Source organism: Cyanistes caeruleus, chromosome 11 (assembly GCF_971803275.1).
Source record: "Cyanistes caeruleus chromosome 11, bCyaCae1.hap1.1, whole genome shotgun sequence".
Classification (NCBI taxonomy): Eukaryota; Metazoa; Chordata; class Aves; order Passeriformes; family Paridae; genus Cyanistes; species Cyanistes caeruleus.
This window is the reverse complement of record NC_141711.1, coordinates 21,297,429-21,320,652: the sequence shown is the minus strand read 5'-3', so window position 1 is coordinate 21,320,652 and position 23,224 is coordinate 21,297,429. Positions and strand designations below refer to the sequence as shown.

Below are 23,224 nucleotides of genomic sequence, written 5' to 3'. Positions count from 1 at the left end.
GAACACAAGAGATTTTACTGGTACCATTAGCCCAGCCGAAAAAAGAGTTACAGCAGTTTTTAGGGTTATTGGGGTAGTGCAGAGTATAGACTGAAGATTTTTCTGTTGTGGCCAGACCTTTATATTTCTTTTTAACCCAAGACAATCCTAATGTCATCCTATGGACACCAGAAGGAGAGCAAAGCTTTAGAGAATTAAAATACAAATTGGTTAATGCCGCAGTCTCAGCCCTTCCTGACTCAGAAAAAGAATTTGAACTATATGTGAATGTAAAACAGGGTGATGCTAAAAGAATTTTGGTGCAAGAGCATGGGGGAACACGGAGGCCTGTTGCCTATTTTCCCAAGCCCTTAGAGCTGGTGGCCAGAGGCTGGCCCCTTTGTCTGCAAAACTGTGCAGCCACAGCTCTGATCACGGCTAGAGCCTGAAAGCTGACAAGGGGGAAGGTATCTGATTGTTAAAGTTTCACATCAGATTAAAGCTTTGTTAACTAAGAGACCCTCTAAGTAGATGACCAGTGCTCAGTTATTCCAGTATGAGTCTTGTTTAATGGAACCAGAGGATTTAGAATTTAAAATTAGGAAAAGGTTTAACCCAGCCTCCTGTTTGAACAGCCCTGAAGAGGGGGGACAGGAAGAAACCCATGACTGCATTCAGGTAGTAAATCTCCAGATGCAAATGAGAGAAGATTTATGAGATAGTCCCTGGCCTGAGGGAGAAAATGTGTTTATAAATGAGTCTTCAAGAGTGCTAGAAGAGAAATTATTTACAAGATATTCTATCGTCAATAGAAAGCAATTAAGAAATAAAGGAGGCGGTTACTGCCCACCTGGTCAGCTCAGACAGCAGAACTGTGTGGGCTTGTGAGAGCCTGTGAATTATATTAGGATGTGGAGAATATTTTAACAGAAGGTGGGCATGATATTTTAGTAAAAGCCTGTCTGCACAAACCAGCCTTTGGTATAAGCTGCAATATTAAAGGCTAATATCCTTGAAACTTTCCTGAAGCAGAGAAAATGAAAAAAACAATATCCTTGTGTCTAAGAGAAAAAATGTAAACCTGTGTGTATAAGCCAATGGTAACATGCTTAGCCCGCGGACCCTGTAAAACCCTATAAGAGTGTGCTAAAGATAGAAATAAACGATGTTTGCCATACTTCTGTGAAGACTGGTGAATAGTCTGAGCTGTTTCTCAATATCTGGCGCTCCAAACAGGGACCCTGAAGGCAGGGGGCTTCAGCAGGTCGGTGTGTGGAGAGACGCGGTTGTGGACCATGGCTGGTGGAGCGGATCCGTGTGCGGAGAGACGCGGTCTCGGATCGGTACCGGGTAGGCTCGCCCGTGTGCGGGGAGACGTTGTCTTGAGCAGCTGGGGGAAACCAGAGGCAGAGGAGTAAGTGAGGGGTCGCAACCTTCTCCCCACCCTGCACCACCAGCATGGAAGTTGAATTTGCAGCAGCAGAAAAACTGTTTCTGAGTATTATCGTTAATACGATAATAGGCGAAGCAGTCAGGGAAAAGGACCTGGACAAGCTCGTTTTATGGGCCAATGAAAATTGGCGCTTTTCGGTGCCGCCGCTGCGTTTTGCAGTAGAAGAATGGGAAGACGTGGGGGATTTGTAGAAGAAAATGATTACAGGGAGGATCAAGGACATTTTGTCTCTCGGTCCAACTTGGCAGATTGTAATTAATACCTTAAAAAACAGAAAAGCGAGATACACTGAGGCTGTGAGCCCTGTAATTCTACCTGTGTCACAGCAGCCATCTCTACCTCCCACTGCTGGGTGAGCATTCCTGTCTATGCCGTCCTTGGAGAGAGGGAGGGAGATTCAAAGAGAAGAAAATAAGAAGAAAGAAACTTCACAACAAATGCCAAAACAACAAACAGAATCTGTTCAGCAACGGCAGGATGTGATACATCCTGAACTATTTGCTCCAACTTTGGAGACACTTTTAGCACCACAGTCTTACCTAAGTTCCAACTTTACTACCCTGCAAGAAGAGAAACCTGATTTAAAATGGTTTCCACCTGAACCAGGGGGACGTGGGGGAAAGCACTGAAGTGTGCACAGAGAACAAAGGCACCCCCAGGGCAGAGGCAGTGCAGAAGAAGCTCCAAGGCCACGCTGGACAAATATCAGCAATTATGGAAACAGTTGAACAGAAACAGGTGGCTCAGACAGCTTCAAAGAGAGACAAAATAGCCAAAAAATCGCTAACTATATGGTATCTAGTTTGAAGTACATCACTGTAATTAAAAGTTGATAAGCTGCAATGGTCACCATTGTTACCACCTGGCCCTGAGAGGCTTTTCGTGTAACATCGCCTGTTTTTATAAAATGATGCCCTTTTTCTTCTATCTGTGAACAACGAGAGAAATATTGAGAGAAAGAACTGCATTTGTTAAGGTTAACTTTGTGAGGTTTTTTCTTTCTCTCAGTTTTTCCTCTCTGCGAGAGTATGTGGGGGATGATGGAGACATTACTCAGACCTTCTAGAGATAACAGCAGCAGAGCAGCAGCAGAGCGGGCAGTTCACCCCCCGCTACCTCTCTAAGAAAAAGCACCGGGACAGTATCCAGTTTGTTAAAAAGTCATGATTCATTGGGTTTTTAAAATGTTTCTGTATACCCTGTTAGAGTGAATTTTGTGTTTTAAGTAATTATGAGTTAATGCAGTTGCAGTTTTTTGGAGAAAAGTATTGTGATTCTTTGGAAGTTTAAAAAGTCCCTTTTTAAAAAGTGTTCAATGTGAATATTAACAGAAGTAAAAGATACCTTGCAATAATTAATTTTAAAAGCTAATGTTAAAATGTTGTATGATTTACAGCTCCTAAGAAAACAACCTTCCAATTAAAGTTATCTACAAAAGAGATTTATGGTTTCAAAAATAATTAGCGAGGAGAACTTTACTGTAAAAGACAAAGTGAAGTTAAGCATATATTACCCATTTGTTTGTTTTTAACACAATTTTAATAAGATAATTTCAATGTCAATATTTTTTGTTATAAAAAACACGCGTAACATGTAAATATATATTCCAATTTGGACTTCAGATTGTAATTAAGAATTGGACTTGATGTTTCTGAAAAATGCTACAAAAGCTGAATGGCAACTTGCCAAATCATGTGTTGCTGTGGTTTTTCTTTAGTAAAAGTGCACTTTAAAATCCTAACCAATTTAAGCATATACTAGGCAAATTCCTTTTATGAATAAGTATTTTAGCAACATTTGTAATTATTGTGAGTTTTTATTAGAGCCAATTGACATAGAATTCTTGTGTATTTCTTATTTTTTTATAATCATTATAGTGAATCCATGCTACTGTTATATTGTGTCTAAAAAGTATATGCCAAACTTTCAGTTGCCTTTTTATAATAATAGAGGAAGATTAAGTTATGCTTTTATTTGATATAGGTTAAGGGTTAATAGAATTAAGCAAAACTAAGTTTTATTATGTTTAAGTTTGAATGATTTTAAGTTTTATAAATTTGATTTTCTTTTCATGTTTTGTTATTTCCTTTTGTTATAACTAATTTTAATCGTGTTTAAGTATAGTTTAATTTGAATTGTTCTATGTTTTGTTAAACATATTTGTTTAAACTATAACGGATAGTTATTTCTTTTAGAGAGATGGAGATGACTACAACTAAAACAGCTGTGATAGAACACTGATGAACCTGCTTGTGGATAAAAGTGAATGCAGTCTGTGACACCCTTGATTTCATTGGGAGTTCTTTTGTTTGTTGCAATCACTGCAGTTTTTGTTTTTTATAGCTTTCTTATTTTTCAGTGTTTCCAGAATTCCAAAAAAATGTACCATTGCTGAGAGTCAGCTGCCATGGGAGAGCTTCAGATTAAACCAACTACTGAATGGTTGAATTGGTCTGGTACCTGAGGCTTCTGATCATTTGCTTTGTACAAATGCATTTTAACAGTTTGCTGTGCTGTAAGCATCTCATAGCTGCTACTATTGAGAACCTTGTTTTAGAAATGAGTTTAGAGGCATCTTAACTCATTTTCCAGTTTAAAGCCCCGGCCAAGCCTTGACTTTAGCTGGACAGAATGTTTGCCAACAGATCCAGATGTTTTCTGCACCAAATCAGTATCTGAGTCACTTTTTGACTCAGCAATTTGACCCTATTAATATGACAACTGGATCAATTTTGAAGTGAGCTTGGAGAATCATTTCTGGAGGTGGTTGTCCAATCCTTCACTGATTTCTTTTGTTTGTTTGCAGACTCTAAGATGCTGGTGCAGTATATAATTGGGTAGTGGTAGTTTGATATTATATATGTTATTAATAATGTTTCTGATTTGATTGATTTTTAACTGCTATGGGTTTTTATTTATTGTGTATATGGTTTTGTATTAATGTTGATGTGTATGACAGAAGTACATCTCATTTTATTATTTTTTTTTTAAAAAAAAAAACAAAACGGGGGGAGATTGATACCCTAAAAGCATTTACACATATTAGTGTAATATGTGCATTAGAAATTTGGACCACAATAATGAAATATTTATATTGAAAGTTTAGAAAGATCATATAACTTAAATTTCCAATTGGGTGAACCATAGCTAAGCCAAAATGCTTCATTAACTTCAAGGGGAGAAGAGTCTGTGTTTTGTTGGCAGGTTCAAAAAGGTCACCTGTTCATCTGACCAGACTGTCTGCCTCTGAACACATGAGATCCAATAAACACAGATATCACCACACAACCTTGGTACTCCAAACAGGATCAGAAGTGGAGCTGTCAGGACACAGTTGTGTCTGAGCTCTACACAGACAGTTTGCCAACAGAAATTTTGTGTTGTTCTCATGATGTTGTGTCTCTACCAATTCTTTCAGTTATTCTCTGTTTTAAGATTTAGAAGGATGTGAAGAACAAGCTGAACATCGATGCCCTCACTCAGTCACCGATCAGCTGCCAGTTGACATCACAGGAGCAGCGGACATTCCAAGACTGAATCACGTTAAATCATTGTTTGTGAGAAGAGTTTTATAGAAGATCTAGAAGAGTGTAGAGACTCCATCTAACTTTATATAAAATCAAATTGTAATTGTATTTTACCCTTTCAGCAAATTGCTTTCACGCTTAGATTGCATAAATACTAGAGCACATGTGTTAAAAGTAGTTAGATAATAGTTTAAGATAAAGAGTATAGCTTGTGTTATAATTGTTATTTGTAGGTTATTGATAACTTTAGAAAAGATATTAGTATGAAGTATAAGTATTCCCCTTTCAAGAGTTAATATAAGCATATTTGAAAGTTCATTTCACATTAATGCCTTAATTGTGAGTCTGCAGGCATGGTGTCATTTGCATGGAACACACTGCTTATGGTAATTGTGTTGTGTATAGTCCCAGCTGTCTGCTAACTGACATCCAAAAGTGACAGAACATTTGGGTCACTCTGGCACACTTGAGTGGCCAAAATGTCGATGTATTTTAGCCTAGCCACACCTGGAGATCCTTTTCACACCTGTCTCACAGGAGTCCCTGAATGGGATCCTCAAGCATTTAAAGGTTTAGTTAGTAACGAGACTCGACTGAATCAATTGGCAATGTCGCAAGAGTGCAGTCGCACTGTTGGCTTCACATTAAGACAGCTTGAAGCCTGTTGGCAAGCAAAAATTATCAAAGTTCTCAGTATTACCATAGAGCCCCCAGAAGAATTAGGCTTGTTAGGTTTCACCAATACCTCAGGACAATACTTGAGCCCCTGACATAAAGCCATTCCAACAAAGTAATGCAACACTGGGTTACACTCAATCCTATAGTTGATCTCGTTACTCACACTGAAAGTAAAGCCTTTTATTCATGGTGCAATCTCACAGGACAATTACCAAGGCAATTACCTAGTTCAATATTCCTAATCTGTTGAGGTAGAGCATAGAGTTCAATTCCTGCTAGTCCACATGGAGGACCCTGTTATCTTGGGAAATTTACTTTGTTCCATCCAAGCTTTCATCAATTGCTGAATGTAACTGATAAAATAAAAAACATCAAACAGTCAAAGTGAAGCCTGAATGAATTACAATGTAATGATGTTAGAGATCCTGACTTTTGGGATTGTGGAATAATATGGGCAACCTCCTTCTTTACTCCAGGAGTAGCTGCTGCTAAAATCTTGTCAACTCTAAAAAGGCTCGCTTGCTGGACTAGAAAAGAATTCTACTAAACATCCACAATGTTAAGTGAACTTTCAGCTGATGTGAGAAGTGTACATCATGCAGTATTGCAAAATCGAGCTGCAACTGACTTTTTGCTCTTAGCACAAGGCCATGGTTGTGAGGAGTTTGAAGGCATGTGCTGCTTGAATCTTACTGATCATTCAGTTCCCATCCATAAGCAACTACAACAGCTACAGGATGGGTTACATGCCCTGAAAGAAGATAGTGACACCATTGGAAGTTGGCTCACCATCTGGGGCATCACCAGATGGCTGAGGCGTGTTGTGCTAGAAGGGGGATGGATTTTACTCATAATGTAATTGGGATGGTGGTTTTAAGTTGTATGTTATCTTGTCTTGGCAAAAATGTAGAACAAGTCACATCCAAAGCCTGGTTTGTGCATAAAGAGAATCAGGGGACTGTAGATAATATTCTAACAGAAGGTGGGCATGAAAGGCCTGTCTGCACAAACCAGCCTCTGGAATAAGTCGTGATATTAAAGGCTAAAGTCCTTGAAACTTTCCTGCAGAAGAGAGAGTAAAGCAAAACAATATCCTTGTGTACAGGAGAAAAAATGTAAACCTGTGTGTATTAGCCAATGGTAACTTGCTTAGCCCGCAGACCCTGTAGAACCCTATAAAAGGTGTGCTAAAGATAGAAATAAACAGTGTTCACTTTTCCTTCTGTGAAGAGCCGTGAATAGCTGGCGGTCTCTCAATACACCTCTGTCCCTCTATTGGGAACAACGAGAAGAACAACACAGACTCTCTTGTGCATTGAACAGGAGAGCGAGGTTTATTACCTCAGATCTTCTTTTATAGACCCATACATGAAAGTACAGAAAGGTACAACTCTTATTAGTTAGTAAACTAACACATCGCCATCATTGGTCAGTGCGGTACACCACCCCTCAACCTTCTCTTGCAAGATAACAAGGAACAGACAAACAGCACCTGCAAGGCTGTCTTCTATCTCTGAGGGTTGTTTGAATTCCCCCTTACGATTTCCCAGGCCACTTTTCTCAGGCGAGACTGAGAAAGTTATGCGGCCTGCTTTTCCACAGGCACTGTGCTCCCTGCTTTTGCTCACAGTTAGCATCCATACACCGCTGCCAGAGAAGCTGTCTTTTCCACCAGAGGAACTTGAGATAGTTAAAGAGAGTGGGGCAGAGGAAAGAGGGGGTAATTGGTTTACAAGGGATAGTAAGCAGTGGATACCCAAAGCTCTAGCTTTACAGTTGTTAAAACAACTTCATGAAGGAAGTCATTGGGGCTCCCAAGGAATAGCAGAAGCCTTCCTCAAAATGTACGCTGCTGTGGGTCTTTTTACTCTGGCAAAGCGAGCTATTGAGGGGCATTTGATTTGTGCTAAAAACAGTAACTGAGTTACAATGAAACTTGCCAGGGGAGGGAGGCCTTGGCCTGTACATCCCTTCCAGAGATGCCAGGTAGATTTTACTGAAATGCCTCGAGTGGCAATATTTAAATATCTTCTGGTAATAGTATGTCTGTTAACAGGGTGACCAGAAGCGTTTCCAGACATTTCAGCAACTACAGGGTCAGTTATTAAAGTATTTTTGGAACAAATAATTCCAAGCTATGGGACTGTGGAGGCAACAGACTCAGATAGGGGAATTTATTTTACAGGAAAATTTCTTAAAGGAGTAATGACTGCTTTAGGGATACAATGGAAGCCCCTGGCACCCCCAGAGTTTGGGCCAAGTTGAACAGATGAATGGGGAAATGAAGAAACACATTCTGAAGCTGGTGATAGAAACTAAGATGCTGTGAGTACAGCTCTTGCCACTGGCTTTTGCAAGAGTAAGTATGGATGCTAACAGTGAAGCAGGGAGCACAGTGCCTGTGGAATAGCAGGCCACATACCTTTCTCAGTCTTGCCTGGGAAAGTGGCCTGGGAATTCATAAAGAGGAATTCAAACAATCTTTAGAGATAGAAGACAGCCTTGCAGGTGCTGTGTGTCTGTTCCTTGTTTTCTTGCAAGACAAGGTTGAGGGGTGGTGAACTCCACTAAGAAATGATGGTAATGTGTTAGTTTACTAACCAATAAGAGTTTTCCTTTCTGTACTTTTCACGTATCGGTCTATAAAGAAGACCTGAGGTAATAAACCAAGAGAAATTCTCCAGTTCGACTCCACAAGAGAGTCTGTGTTGTTCTTCTCGTGGTTCCCAACAGAGCGACAAATAAGGGCCAGACCCAGGGGGGATATTCAACTATCTCCCTTTGAATTGATATTTGGAAATCCTTATCCTTGTAATTCTCCGCCTGGGGCAGGGCTAAAGATAAGTGATGTATATTAAAAACAGTATGTGGCCCAGATACTGACTCTTGTGAAATCTCTTCAACAGGAAACTCAGCTGGCACAGACCCTGCCTTTGGACTTTACTGTTCACAACATCCAGCCAGGAGACCGGGTCCTAGTTAAGGAGTGGAAAGAAGCACCACTGGTGGCTAAGTGGCTTGGACCTTTCCAAGTGTCACTGACCACAGAAACAGCTGTCAAGAGAGCTGAACACAGGTGGACCCATCGCACTCGGGTCAAGATCTCTGAAGCCTCGGAGATTTGGACATCTCAGCTGGAGGAGAAGGATGGGAAGCTGTGACTGACACTCCACAGGAGTGGACCAGAGCAGGAGCCAGTGCGTCGACATCGGGGGGAGCCCCGAGTGCCTCCCCACAGACTGCCTGCTGAAATAGTTTGTGTGGGCATCCCTTCTCTCCAACCTCCAGTCATTAGAGGTCAATCCTGGCTGTCATGGCTTTCTTTATGTTAAGGTGTTTCTGTGCCTTCCCTCACCACAGGTGGTGCAGGAGACAACATGAAAGTGAAAATTAGGTGGGGAAATTAGATGACACCATTAGAATGTTTCTCTTAATAATCTTACCTTTATACTGTCAGGCTGGGGCCAAAATTGGGAAAATAATTTTTTAACCTTAGGAGAAGAAGTAGCAGAAACCTTTAACCTTAGCAATTGCTGGGTCTGCAGAGGCCCAGGGGAATCTGAAAACTGGCCATAGGTGGCCAGCCCAGTCAAACCTTAATAGTGAGTTAGCACCCTGGATGAGGTCCATAATAGAAACAAGATTTTGGGATGAAGAAAGAAATCCATGACAGCTTCATTCTTCTGAAAGAGCCATTTATTGTCTAAATAGAACAGGAAGCATATACAGGGGAATGGGACATGTTTCCGTGGTTACCTCATGAACTAGAGATTAAACAAATGCTTTTTTGTGCTGTAGCAACTCTAACCTTTTTACCATGTGTCTTAGTTTAGGGCAAATTAGGGAGGAAAACTCTAAATGGGGATTTCTTCAGGGAAATGCCCCCTCCCCACCCCTGGTCCAGGAAAGAGGGAAAAAAAAAGAAAAAAAAAATTCTTTGGAGAGAAGTGGAAAAGGCTGTTTATTTTACAGAAATTGAATAATACTAAATAATAAAACCTCTCGCTGTTCGATGGGATGGCAAGTCTAGGAAGAAAAGTCTTTTTCATGTGGTGTAGCTTGGCTCGCTCAGGTTCTTATCAGTCCTTTCGGCGCTGGAAAGTGCCGAGGCCCAGGCCCCTGTGGGCCACAGGCGTGAGCTCCCGGGGTTTGGCTGGGTGTTCAGTCTAGAGCAGGCTTGCACAGATCTAAGAGGGAAAAAAAAAGGAAAAAAACAAAGGTCCAGGAAACTCCTCTACCTCAGCTGGCTAAAACTAACTAAAAACCAGAGAGAAGCTCTGTCCCGCTGTCTGTCCGTGCTGCAGACACCACAGTCCAGGAGAGGGATGTGTGGGAGTGATGTTTTTCTTTAACACACTGCACGCTTTTTCTTCTCTTTCCCTTGCTCTCAAAGCCAGTCTTAAAGGTGCAGAACTTAATATATAACATAAACCAGATGAATGGGGATACCAGTATCATAAAGTTACGCCAGGACAACATGCATCATCCCTTGCTTAGTAGAAATAATTCAACGTGTGATCAAAGAGATGCAAGTATTAGCCATGCCTACTGATCCAGAGATGGCTGCAAAAGGACAGAAATTGATGTCACTGCAAATAATTGCAAAATCAAAAAAGACCCAGGAACAAGAAATTAAGTCAATGATAACTAAAGTTTGGAAAGACAATTATTAAAAAAATAAAAGGAGAGGGATTGAGAGGAATAACAGATTTGTCTTTACAAATAAGCTGTGGGTCTGCTGGTAGGTAAAACTAGCACTGAGAGATAAAAGAATCAATGGGAAAGATTCCACTGATTGATGAATGGAAAAAAGATATTTGCCTTTACAAACAAATTGTAGGTTTGCTGATAAATGAAATTGGATATTGAAAGATGAAAGAGACAATGGGGAAACACCATAAATTCCTAAGAATTAAAAATGAAGAGGCAGGGTTATACATTAGAGGGGAATCTTAGGTATCAGGGGATTTACCAAAATATGGATATGATCTAGTATCAATATCCAACTGGATGGACAAAAACTCTCTAATTGTTTTAATTAGAAAGGATATGTTTAATTAGCGCTGGACTGGTGCTGGGTCATCCCTAATGTGCACGCAGCCCTGAGTACAAATGGTAAAAGGCTTTGATTTACAAAAGTATTGAATACAAATACATATTCATAGCTCAGTTACCACCCACTCTCCATTTCTCATGTTAATGAGGAAAAAGGAAATTAAGCACGCCTGGTTTGTTCTTTGAAATAAGTTGGTGGTCTTTTTATGAGTAGTGGTCCTGGAAGGGAGGAAGGAATGCATCTTGACCTTCCTACCTTTCAGGGTAAGATGACAAATGGGCCAGATGGGCGTCTGTCTGCGCTCTTAGTTTCTTGTTTTCGTGAGCCTTTCTGATTTACTCTTGTCTTTATCAGGTTTTCTGTTTTCTTTCTTAAGCCCAACTGAGTCAGCGTCTCCATCTTCTACCCTTGGTAAGGCCTCCCCATTTGCCCTTGGTGTCTCGGTTTTAGAAGACAGGTGTCTGCTAGGGAGGGCAGGAGCCTCCCTTGGAATAAAAAAATGTAGACCCCCTCCCTCCAAATTATTATAATTCTGAAATCAAGGGGCCTCTCAGGCAGAGATCTGGGGATAGGAATAACAGTTCTTTACTAGTATTTATAACAAGGCAAACAAACAACAATAACTACAGCATTAGCAAGAAAACAGAACCAGGGACCCCGTGGCAGCTTTCTCGGCCAAGACGGGAAGGGATGGAGGAGAGGCTTTGCTTCACAAACCCCCTCGGGCGGGCAGTCCCGGTACTCCTGCAGGGCTCTGAGGAACAGTCGGCTGGAACAGCAGGGATGAGAGGAGATCCTGGAGCTGTGGCTGAGGTGTAAGGAGACACCATCGCAGGATGACACATCCTGGTCATCCCCCGATGTGTTATCCATCCCCCAACGTGTCTCAATGCATCCCAATGTTCCACCAGGCACATTGGGCCTCCAGTCCAGCATTCCAAGGCCCTCCAAAGTAGAGGCCAGACCCCCAGAAAGAAAGGCCAACCATGCAGCTGGCTGTGAGACAAAGTCTGGCTCCCAGCTGCTCTGTGGAGCCTCTGGAAAAGGAGTTTCCCTCACCAGCTGGCTCTGAGGGCTGAGAGCCAGCAGCAGCCCCATCCTGCGCCCTGTCCACAGCCCTTGGGCCACTTGGGGAGGCCCCGAGACTGCCGCTGATGGGGCTGCTTGTCTCATTGCAGGCACTGCTGCGTCTGTGGCCAAAGCAGGGCCACCATCATGTGCTGCAGGGAAAACTGTGGCACATGAGTGTGACAGCTGGGCTGGTATTGGCACGGGTTATAAGGCCAAAGAGCCGGGTGCCCCTGGGCTGGAGGCAGTGCCCAGGCTGGGCTTGGCAGAGCCTGTCTGCTCCCTGGGGGCTGGGGGCACTGCTCGGGCCTGGCCGAGGCCTGGGGAGCCCTTGGCCATCCCGCTCGGCCTTAGAGCCTGCACTTGTGAGCCAGAGTTCAATGGCCCCAGCCTGACCAGACACTCAGGGCTGGAGCCTTCCTGTGGTTACGCAGAACCTGAGGCCATCAGAATCTGCCTCTGTACACTCCACCTCCAGGGGCCAGCAACCGCAGGAGCCCCCAACATGAAGCATACCAAGAGTCGCTGCCATCTTGCTCTCTGGAGAGCAGCAGCTGCAGCACACAGAGTGAGGCAATAGCAGGGTCAACATACAGCAGCTCCCCAGGCCATGGGCACCATGAGCAGTGCCTGTTGTAGTTATAGTAGTTGTAGTACTAGCAGTATTAGTAGTAGTACTTAGCGGCCTCAGCAGAGTTATAGACATGCTGGGCCAGATCACTGGGGAAACGGCTCCTTCCAGCAAAGGAAAAGCCTACCAAGTGTAACTGACATTAAAAAGGGCCACCTTCATAATTTTGCAAGTATGTTAAACTCTTTACCAAGCAGTCAGCTATTCCTTTGTGCAGCTCTAACAATGTAATGCTGGGATTTGATACAGTTGCCCTTCAAATACCCCAGGTAAAGGGAGCTGAGTGCTTTGATTCCAGGGAAACCGTGAGTAAGTATTAAGAGAAGTATGCTGCTATGTAGCAGTTCCGTAGTTAGTCGAGCATTCTTCCTTTCTGCCATGGAGGGAGAAGACTTGCACGTGGAAGAGAACATGGTGTTCCTGCACAGGGACTCACCACTGACCAGAATCATGTGCGACAGGGAGCAGGAGGGCCCTGATGGCAGGGAGCCAGGTGAGGGCAAAGCAGCCCTCCCACAGCCTGGCCCAGGGGCTGTCAGGGTGGCCAGCGTGGGGCCCAGAGCAGAGGCCGGGGCAGGCAGGAGCTGCTCAGCCAGGCCAGGGCTGGGAGCCTCCTTCCTCCTCAAGTGGGGCCCAGCTGGGCCAGGGGGCAGCTGTTGGGAGCCCCGTGCCCGCAATGGCCGCTGCTCTCCAAGGCCTCCAGCCCTGCCCATCAGCCAGGCACGCAGGCAGGGACAGAGCAGCCCTTGGGGCCGATGCTGCGGGCTGAGAGCCCCACAGAGCTGCTCATGCCCGCTGCCATTGCCTCTGTCCCCTGCAGCATGCCTGTTGTGTCGTCCTGTAAAGGCCGACCCCTGTGCTTCCCCAGGCCCTGGCAAGTGCCCCTGTGCTGCTCCTGCATTGCCCAGGGCACCCACAGGTGTTGCTCGTGCCTGACAGCGACCAGAACCAGCGCCGAGTGTGACAGCTCTGGGCACGGCTGTCAGGCCAAGCCCCCTTTTGGGCTTGGCAGAGCCCGTAGGCTCCTGGAGGGCTGGGGGCACTGCTCCGGCCCAGCCTGGCCCAGGCCTGGGAGGCCTTTGACATTGCTGATTGCCCTCACAGCCTCCAGGGCTGAGCTGGAGCTCAATGGCCCCAGCCTGACCGGACAGTCTGGACTGGAGCCTTCCCGTGGCTCCCCGGAACCCGAGAGCATCAGCGCCAGCTCAGAAACACTGCCTAACTGGGTTTGCCAATATTGTTTCTTGTTAGATCCTTGAAAGGATTTAAAAGGTAAAGTTGTTTGGCAACTTCTTCAAGGAACAAATAGGACACGATTCTTTTCAAGAAAGGGTTTATTAGTTTGGGTTCAGTTTCCGTTTGGAATTCTTATGCTTCCTTAGACGATCCAGAAATTAATGAAAATCTAACATATTCCTAGGAGAAGTTTTTGAATCCACTACTTGCAGAAGTCTCTAAATTCACTGTTTCTCTTAAACACTTCCCTTACATCTAGTTAGCTAGCTGCTCCTGTAACATACAGAGATGCAGTGGTTTACCTGGCTGGACATCACATCATGTTACACACACCAGTATACTAACAACCTTTTGTTCCCTGACAGTTACAAAGTTTCAGGCTCTTCTGGAGGTCCTGAATTAATTTTGCATGCACATCCATAGCCGTGTTCCCTCCCCATTCCCAGCATTCAGCCACAGTTACCAGGGAACAGATGCTCCATACTCACCTCAAACAATAATCTACATCTGTCTTCCCAACCCACTTTTTCTTCACTGAGCTCTACAGATCTACAAAATAACTCTGGGCCCTCTGCACAAAAGAAAACACAACATCAATCAGTAGGGTTCAACCCTTCTGATTCTGCTGCTCCCAACAATCATGAATGAACAACACAACAGTCAAGTCAGAAGCTCTATTCTTCACGTCCCTCCTATTCTCTTGCCCCCCACCACATGTCGGCTTCAGCAGAAATGTTCCCTACTGCAGCCTGGTGTACTAAGAAAAATGAAAGGCAGCAGCTGTCTCCCTGAACCTGCTGAAATCTAAATTGCAGTGAAACAGCAGCTCTTGCATTAAATGCTCAGCAGCAGGATCCCACAGCTGCCCCCAGAAGCGCTGCTTCCAAGGGCTGAGATCTCCATTCTAACACACCCTGTAAATCAGACGGGCTGGAAGATTGCAGGGCAGTAACTGTATGAACACAGCCATACATTTCATCAGCGTTATCTAACAAGTCTCAAGAAATAAACGTCATTTAAGCCTGACTTGAGACTATATTCTACAAAATAGAACAAGCAATTGTTTTGGCGGCCTGTGTAATTTTTTGGGGCTGTGTATGTTTTCTTTTGTTGTTGTTGTCTTTGTTTCTAAATCAAAAATTCACTGGCTTCAGAAGAGAAAGCCCCAGATTCATTAGGATGAAGAACCGCACGCACATATGTCACTGACAAGAGCACTCGGCATTCCTCAGATTAACACCAGAAAGACAGGAAAAAGTTAAAGGTGATAGACCTACCTGAAAGGATCCTAAATGTCTCAGTAACCTGTCTAGTGACTATTTTTTTGCTAAGCTCTAAAAGTTCCTATAGCTATGAGGCAATTATCTGAAAGAAAGGAAAGCCAGAAAGCTGATCAGTCTTTATTTTTTACCAGGACTCTCTCATGGGATCTACCACAACTTTGACCACAAGAAAGCATGGCAAATTTTGACTACAGAGCATTCATAACATTTTTTCCTCCTTACTCAAGTCCAGTAAGGGTTTAAAAGGGAAAAATATACAAAAGGGGCTGAACAAGTTGTGTCGTACCTCTTAGGCGTTCATCATCTATGGAGAAGAAGAAAATTCTAGCACTTTCTGTGCGTGGTAGAGAAAAAACCCTAGAAAAGTACAAAGGGGTTTTAGCATCCTAAAAGGTCCTATCAAATCCCATGAGCATGAGTTAGAGCTGTAGTGCCTCAGAGAAATGGTATACACGGAAGAGCTCTACTCCATAGTATGCAAATAAAGCCTTCTATTAAAAAACCCCACTTTTTACAAGAAAACTGACTGTGTCTTTGCCTTTTGGCAAAACTCAGTTTGGGCTTGGCCAAACCAAAACAACCCAGTCAATTTCTTGTGCTCATCTTCTCTCTCTTCACATTCAACTTCACATCCAATGGGCTGCTGGGACTCTGGACTCCACACAGCACCAATGGTTTTCCAAGATGACTTTCCTTGCTCAGAGGTGTGCAGTGTCAGTTTCCCATTTCCTCAGTGCTGCCATTCATATTCCCACAGCATCCAACTACTACAGCCAAGTAGACAACAAATACAAATGGAACTTGCCTTTCTTGGTGCTTTTCAATTTCTGACATCTCAGGCTCATCAGCACCCTCAGAAGTGAGGTCTTGGAAATGTGAATCCTCTTGCCACCTGACTTTTTCCAGTTTTATTGTTCCAAGTACGTGAGGCTCTGCAAAACCAGCACCAAAAGAGAAAGCAAGCCAAAACCAGATTATTTCTCTGCTTGCCAGGAAAAATTCCATCTTTCAAGTGAAATATGTACACTGGGGAAGACAGATTTAGGAAGGACAGAATCTTCTCCTCCCTGATTTTTTGAGCTGTAGCTCTGCTCCAGGATCTTCCACTTTCTTCTAGGCATCTCCTATGTATTCTTCAACATTTATCATTGCATCCAGAAGACAGTGAATAGCTTCTGAATTCAGCACAAGTGTGGGGGGCTTGTTGCTTTGTGTTGTTTGTTAATATTTTGGATAACTTGGCACGGCTTCCTTTCATTCCTATCTGACTGTGACTTGATTAAATATTCCTTCATCTTCATTTCATAAGGCCTTATTTTATCTGAGCTTAGGACACCCCAATGATCCTTCAGTGTCATTCAGTTTCATTTTTCTGAAGGTCCAGGATTAGAATTCGGTAACTAATGAATGGTCATGGAGCTTGGGGTCAACTCCAGGATTTTGCTCCTCCCTCTACCTTAACACCCATTTTCCTTAAAATCCTGTTGTGTTCCATGTAACTTGGTATGACTGCTGTGTCACCTTTGTCCCTGTTTGAGAACTTTAGGGCATGACAACAAGCTTTTTCACCACTCTGCAAAAATCCCAATGCCTTCTCAAGGCGTGCCTCTCAAAATTCCTGAGATGCAAGCAGGTGGTACCTCTCATTAATCTCCCACAACCTTGGCAAGTAGCAATGAAGATCAAAATGCTTCAGCATAAGTACTGACTTCTGCTGCTGATCTTCCTCTGGATTATGACCTTCTTTACACCATATTGCTCTACAGTGCCCGCCAGAAGCCGTTCCTTAGAAATGGCTCTGTTAGGAGGGTTCTGCTGTTACCTTCTTTGATGCCCAACTCCTCTGTGTCTCCAAAGAAGGAAAACTTGAACGCACTCGACTCCTGAGTTCTGTCGTTTTCAGGTAAAGGTCTCGGACATTCGTCTGGGGCAGAGTCCTGCACATCCTCTTTGTCCCAGGCTATTTCCACGGTCTTTTCTGGTTTGATCTTTGAAGGTCCAATCAAGTCTTTAAAATCAGCAGCAGTGTCTCAATCGATTTCTCCAGACACTTGAGGCAGTGTCTCACTCTCTTCTTTCTTCTTCCGCTTTACTGAAGGAAGGCTCTACTGAAATGAGATGGTTTAAGGATAGCAACTCAGCACACGGCCTTTTCAAAGACAGCTTCCCTAAGAGCCACCTTGCTTTTCATGTCTCCCTAAACATATCCAAGCCATTAAGGACTGGTTCACTTTCAAGGGTAAGCAGTGGGGAAATATCTGTCTAAAGGCACCAATGAGTGTCCTTTTTAATTAGCTATGTCCTTAAGTGGCTTTTCCCTTAACAATACACGATAACAGAAACCAAGAATCATAGAAATGCCAAGAGCTAATTCGGGTTTTCCCACAGACCTGCAAATCTCAAGGTCCCTGTACTGACCCTTCTCACCTTCACTTACAGCAGCAAACGGAAGGACTAGAAAGAAAAGATGACACTACGTGCTGCTGATAGAGGTCCGAGTTGAGGCCCGACGTGGCTGGCGGGAGCGGTTGCTCCAGCGCGACGTCCCCGATGGTGTCCCCCTGCGCCTGGGCCTCTCAGCACTTGCTGCTGTCCTCCTGCTCCTGTCCTGGTGACTCCTGGATTGGACAGGTTGATTTGAGGCTCGACGTTGCGGGCAGGAGCGGCTGCGTCTGAGGGACGTCCCTGAGGATGTCTCCCTTCGCCTGGGCCTCTCTGCCCTCGATGTTCTCCTGCTGCGCCTGTCTCGGCAACTCCTCGACCGGGCAGGTGGACTCTGGGCATGAGCTTGCTGCCGGGAGCGGCTGTGTCTGCGGGAAGCCCGCGACGGTGTCTCCCTTTGCCTGCGCCTCTCTGCACTTGATGTTCTCCTGCTGCTCCTGTCATGGCGACTCCGCGACCGGACGGCCCCATCTGAGGCCCGCCTCTGCTGGGGAGAGCGCCTTCGCCTGCTGTCAGGCCCAGCATGTCTGGAATGGACCCTGTTCTCAGGGCCCGTCCAGCTGCTGGATCTTGCCCTTGCTGTGCGTGGGCTGCCGGTGTCTGCCAAGGAAGAAGCTGGACGCCGGAGGCTTCTGTGACTGCTGGTCCCTGGAGTTGGAGACTGGGGAGCCAGACGTGATGGCACTGCGCTGCTGGAGCTTGGCCTGATGGCCTCAGATTCTGACAGGCCATGAGCAGGCTCCAGTCCTGACTGTCTGGTCAGGCTGGGGCCATTGAGCTCCGGCTCATCCCTGGGGGCTGTAAGGCCAAACAGGAATGTCAGAGGCCTGCCAGGCCTGGAGCAGGCAAAGCCCGACCAGAGCACTGCCCCCAGCCCTCCAGGAGCCCATGGGCTTTGCCGTGCCCAGCCTGGGCACTGGCCCCAGCCCAGGGACACCCGCCTGCTTTGCCTCATACCTGTGTCGAAACCAGCACAGCTCTCACACTCCCAGTGGGTTGTCCTCACTGTCAGGCCAGAGCAGCGCCTGTGGGTGCCCTCGGCAGCACAGGAGGAGCACAGGAGCAGCTTCCAGGGCCTGCGGAAGCAAACGGGTTGATGGCTCTGAAGACAAAGTGTCCCAGCATGGGATTGTCCAGCCAAGCTCCTCTGGCTCTTTCCGCTTTGATCCCTTCCCGAGACACAGGTTCCCTGCAGAGCCCCGGGTGCAGCTTCCCAACTCACCCCTCTTCCTCTGCCTCCTCCCTGCCTCCTGGGTAAAGGCATTCCCTGGCAGTGCACGTGTTGTGCCTCTCTCCAAGATCTGCAAAGGCGTCATTGTCCTCCCATGTTGGGTCTCTAATGGAGAAAGGAAAACCTGATGTGTTTTTGCTGCCCTGACCCCATGGATGTAACAGGGTGTCCCTGCTCTTCCTCCAATGCTTTTCCAAGTCCCGTGAGAAGCGGAAGTCCAGACTCCCTGGATGGGGCAGGGCCTGGACTGCTGGGGCAGGGCCTGGCACAGCATGGCACTTGCACCCTCCTGTCTTGTGAGCCCCACAGAAGGACACCAACCTGAAGGGGATGCGGATTCCCATGACGAACATTTCAACAAGGAATGTCTCATGGTCTCTGCAGAGGGGGCAGGAGAAGGATAAAACACCAGCTCCCATGGCCTGTCCCTGCAGGGCAAACAGAAGCAGTGTGAGCCAGGCCCCGGTGCTGCTGAGCACCTGCTGTGTCCCAGGCCTGAGGGCATGGCTCCCACCTGGAGGCAGTCCCTGTGGAACCAGGCTCTTTTGCATGTTGGGCACACTATGGTCTTGTAGGTCATTCTGTCCTCCACTGGCTCCATGCAGATGGGGCATTCGGTGCCCGGCTCTGGAGTCACCTGCACGTCCTGCTCTGGACGGTGCTCAGGGCAGAAGGACCTGGGGGCAAAGGGATGGGCCTAATGAGAAAGTCTTGGTCCTTCCCTGGGGGTGGCCAGGAGGGGAGAGGGGCTACCTGAATGGGGCAATGTACAGATTGACACAGCCGCCCTCCTTGGCACAGGGCAGGTGGAACCATCTGTCGCAGCCTTCTTTGCAGCACATGATGGTGGCCCCGCTCTGGCCACAGACGCAGCAGTGCTGGAATGAGACAAGCAGCCCCATCAGCAGCAGCCTCGGGGCCTCCCCACACAGCCCCAGGGCTCCGGGCAGGGCGCAGGATGGGGCCGCTGCTGGCTCTCAGCCCTCAGAGCCAGCTGGTGAAGGAAAGCTCCTGTGCCAGAGGCTCCACAGAGCTGCTGGGAGCCAGACTTTGTCCCACAGCTGGCTGCATGGTCAGCCTTTCTTGCTGGGGGTATGGGATAAGTTCTGGCCAACCTCTCCTGGCACAGATTTTTTTGCTCTTTTCCCAGGCTCTCACCTTCTGTGCCGCCCGCCTGACTGCAAGCTGGATATCTCGATGCAGAAAACCCAGGAGTCCAACACGTTTATTGGTTTGCTGGAAAAGCAGTGTGGCAAAATACTGCAGAAAGGGAGAAGAGCTGATGAGGACAGGGTGGCAGGGACTGCCCATTGCAATGCTGGAGAGAGTGCCCAGAGCCACTCACCAGGCAGAAGACGTGGGCACAGAGCCCGTATTTCTCCTGTTTATCACCGCAGATGTCCGGGTCAGCCTCTACACGGTGACACAACACGCATGCTGCAGGGGACAGAGCCAATGGCAGTGGGCATGAGCAGCTCTGTGGGGCTCTCAGCCCACAGCATCGACCCCAAGGGCTGCTCTGTCCCTGCCTGCGTGCCTGGCTGATGGGCAGGGCTGGAGGCCTTGGAGAGCAGCGGCCATTACGGGCACGGGGCTCCCAACAGCTGCCCCCTGGCCCAGCTGGGCCCCACTTGGGGAGGAAGGAGTCTCCCAGCCCTGGCCTGGCTGAGTAGCTTCTGCCTGCCCCAGCCTCTGCTCTGGGCCTCACGCTGGCCACCCCGACAGCCCCTGGGCCAGGCTGTGGGAGGGCTGCTTTGCCCTCACCTGGCTCCCTGCCATCAGGGCCCTCCTGCTCCCTGTCGCACATGGCGGCTGTCAGCGCTGAGTCCCTGTGCAGGAACGCCGCTGTCTCCGCCAGGTGCTGGTCCTGTCTCTCTCTGTGGGAGAAAGAAGAGTGATGGGAGTTTGCAGAACAGGCCCAGAGCTATGAGGGCGCTACTCCCTGGTAAGCCCTGCGTGAGCCCTGCTCCTGTCCGCCTTCTGCTCCCGTTGTCGCGTTGAGGAACACCGCCGTCTCCTCTGGATATTCCTCCACTGATTCTGGGAAGTGAGAGGCAGGTGAGCCTGCAGCACAGGCCCAGAGCCCCGAGGTGTGGGGCCCCTCTGGTCCCTGGGTAGCTGCTTCCCTGCCTTACCTTCTCCTCCCGTTGCCAGGTGGCACTGACACACGGCCTGAGCCCAGCCTTCCCTTTTGGGGCTTTGGTCGCACGCGTCACAATGGCCACTCTGACATCAGCATCTTGCTCCCAAAGTACAGGCAGCCATGGCCTCAGTTGCCTGGCAGCCACTTGAGGCCGCCCCCTTGGGAACCGAGGTTCTGAGATGCTTCCAAGCCTTTGGTCAGCACGGAACCAGGCCAGGGACACCTGCAGCAAGTGCAGGGTCTAATCCCAGGCCCCAGGGCAGTCATCGAGGGTGGCACTGTAGGCAGAAAGGTGCTGTTCAGGCACGGCTACGCCAGGGCTCCTGCCCCGGCAGTCAAGCTTGTGCAGAGTCTCTTGCACTTCACAGATTCCAAACCTCCTCTCGGTGAACCAACGTTTTCCTCAAGACCTCTCTGCAGTAAACTGAGATGAACTTGATTTCATGCCCGTGCTGATCACCGTTGGGAACAGGAGATAAAGCTGGGGACCACTGCAGCTGCCTCCCAACCTCAATTCTCCTGTCATCTAACCATCTAATGAAGTTGACATTTCATATTAAGTGGAAAAATTAGTATTAAGCTCCTTAGAAAGCTCATTCTTTACATTGACGCAATGGAAACCCGGGAAATTCAATGAAAGATTACCTTGTATCTGACTGGAGAGCTTGCAACAGTACTCAGCTCAGGAGTCAAATACCTTTCCCCAATTAAAGAACTTTGTCAGTTTGGTCCATGCTTTCCTTCTAGCAAATATATTGAAAAAAGTAAAGACATGACACATACAAACAGTTCTTGTAGAGTTTTCGCATTCACGTCTTTGCAAACACGCTCCTGCAAAGTCCAGATCATTGACTGCTAGAACTGTCAGCGGGATCCCAGGGAAACAGGGCAGGGGCTGAGAAGCAGAGATACCCTGCACCTGCCTGATGCTGGGGCACCGGGAGTTCATCCATGTTCCTGTTTCCAGGGGAGAGCCCCCCTGGGTGGAAAACAATGCTTTCACTGAACTAGGAGGGAGGCACAGCAGGTGCAATGCCAGGGAATGCCTTTATCCAGGAGGCAGGGAGGAGGCAGAAGAAAAGGGGAGAGTTGGGAAGCTGCACCCGGGGCTCTGCAGGGAACCTGTGTCTCGGCAAGGCATTGAAGCAGAAGGAGCCAGAAGAGCTCAGCCATGCAATCCCGAGCTGTGGACACTTTGTCCTCAGCACCAGGAACCCGTTTGCTTCTCCAGGCCCTGCGAACTAGTCCAGTGCTGCTCCCGCAAGTTATGCATTGACACACAGCCACCGACTCTTTCTCAACCCTTTTCAGCACCACGCAGTAAAATGTTGTCGCTGCTGCACAACCTAATTACTAAAAGTCTAATTATTCAAAGTCCTGCAAAGAAGCAACTTACATTCAAAGCATACACATCAAAAATCCCAAACCCTGGTACAAATCTTGAATTGACAAAAGAAACATGTTCCTATTCAGAAACACAGGCTAACACTTTTGGACAGTATTTTTTTCTATTAGATCTTTGAATGGATTTCAAAAGTAACATTGTTTGGCAAGTTCTTCAAGGAACAAGCAGGAAACACGTGTGAACTCTAAAAGAAGATTTATTGGCTTGTTTTCACATTCCTTTTGGAAACCCTATGCTTCATCCAGCATGCCAGAAAATGGTGAACATCCAGCTTCATATTAGGAGAAGTTTCTGAATTTGCAGTTTGCCTCAAAGACCTTCTTTACACAGTTAAGGAACTGGTTCTGTAACTTATAGAGATTGAGTGGTTCCCCTGACTGGACATCACCATATGACCTTATACATTCCAATATGCAAAACAACTATACTTGCCTAGCAATTACAAAGCTTCAAGCTCTTCTAGAGGCTTTGTCCTGAGCAACTTCACTAGGTCCCTCTCTGCTTGGCTGTCAAGCCCGTCCAGGTCACTCTGGAGAGCAGCACAGCCTTGTGGTGCATCAGCCCCTGCTCCCGCTTCTGTGCTATCAGCAAACGTGCTGAGGGAGCGCTCCGTCCCTTCTGCCAGGTCACTGGGGAATAAGGCAAACAAGGCTGGCCCCAGCACGGCCCCCTGAGGTCACAACCCCTCTGAGTTTGGAGCTCCACTGTCCACTTCTCCACCCCACTCTCCCTCAGCTGCCTCAGGAGCATGTGATGGGAGGCAGGGACAAAGCCTCGCTGAAGTTACAGCTGACAACTCAGCCACTGCTCTCCCCACACAAACCCAGCCAGTCACTGCAGCAGAGGTGGCTATGCTATGAGATTCCTCAAGCAGGGTTTTCCCTTCCTGTTATTCCAGAGCTTTGGAGATGACATCCAGGAGGAGGCGTTCTGTCACCTGTCGGGAGATGGAGGAGAGGCTGATGGGCCTGCAGTTTCTTGGCTTCTTCTTGGTGCCCTTTGGCAAGACTGCAGTGATGTAGGCTTGCCTGCAATGCTCATGCCTCTCTTGTGGAGCATCACTTTGCCTGACCGGCTGAGAAAGCGCCCAGT

The 23,224-nt window shown here is 47.0% G+C and overlaps 1 protein-coding gene across 2 annotated transcripts; it reads right to left on the bottom strand.

Annotated features, from left to right (window-relative positions):
* Positions 1-13,711: 13,711 nt before the first annotated feature.
* Positions 13,712-21,005, bottom strand: LOC147651112 (E3 ubiquitin-protein ligase PHF7-like). Of its 2 annotated transcripts, none has more exons than XM_086846535.1 (16): positions 20,720-21,005; positions 20,349-20,624; positions 19,930-20,021; positions 19,743-19,844; positions 19,338-19,462; positions 19,099-19,261; positions 18,906-19,012; positions 18,576-18,689; positions 18,311-18,429; positions 17,339-18,151; positions 16,734-17,019; positions 15,717-15,843; positions 15,198-15,268; positions 14,906-14,993; positions 14,117-14,199; positions 13,712-13,901 (listed from the first exon to the last, which is right to left on the bottom strand). In XM_086846535.1, the coding sequence occupies exons 2-10, from the start codon at positions 20,389-20,391 to the stop codon at positions 17,385-17,387; spliced, it is 1,632 nt and encodes a 543-aa protein (XP_086702661.1). In that variant the 5' UTR covers positions 20,392-20,624; positions 20,720-21,005; the 3' UTR covers positions 13,712-13,901; positions 14,117-14,199; positions 14,906-14,993; positions 15,198-15,268; positions 15,717-15,843; positions 16,734-17,019; positions 17,339-17,384. The 2 variants fall into 2 exon arrangements, with proteins under 2 accessions (XP_086702661.1, XP_086702662.1); XM_086846536.1 differs by having other exon boundaries at positions 16,734-17,016; positions 20,720-20,874.
* Positions 21,006-23,224: the final 2,219 nt, after the last annotated feature.

What these genes read in the sequence shown, in the direction of transcription:
- LOC147651112 (XM_086846535.1), bottom strand. Translation starts at nt 20,391, where the DNA reads ATGTGCGACAGGGAGCAGGAGGGCCCTGATGGCAGGGAGCCAG. An exon ending in TCAGGCGGGCGGCACAGAAG is followed by an intron (nt 19,463 to 19,742) that starts GTGAGAGCCTGG and finishes GTCTCATTCCAG; the next exon opens with CACTGCTGCGTCTGTGGCCA. An exon ending in GGAATCCGCATCCCCTTCAG is followed by an intron (nt 18,690 to 18,905) that starts GTTGGTGTCCTT and finishes TTTCTCCATTAG; the next exon opens with AGACCCAACATGGGAGGACA.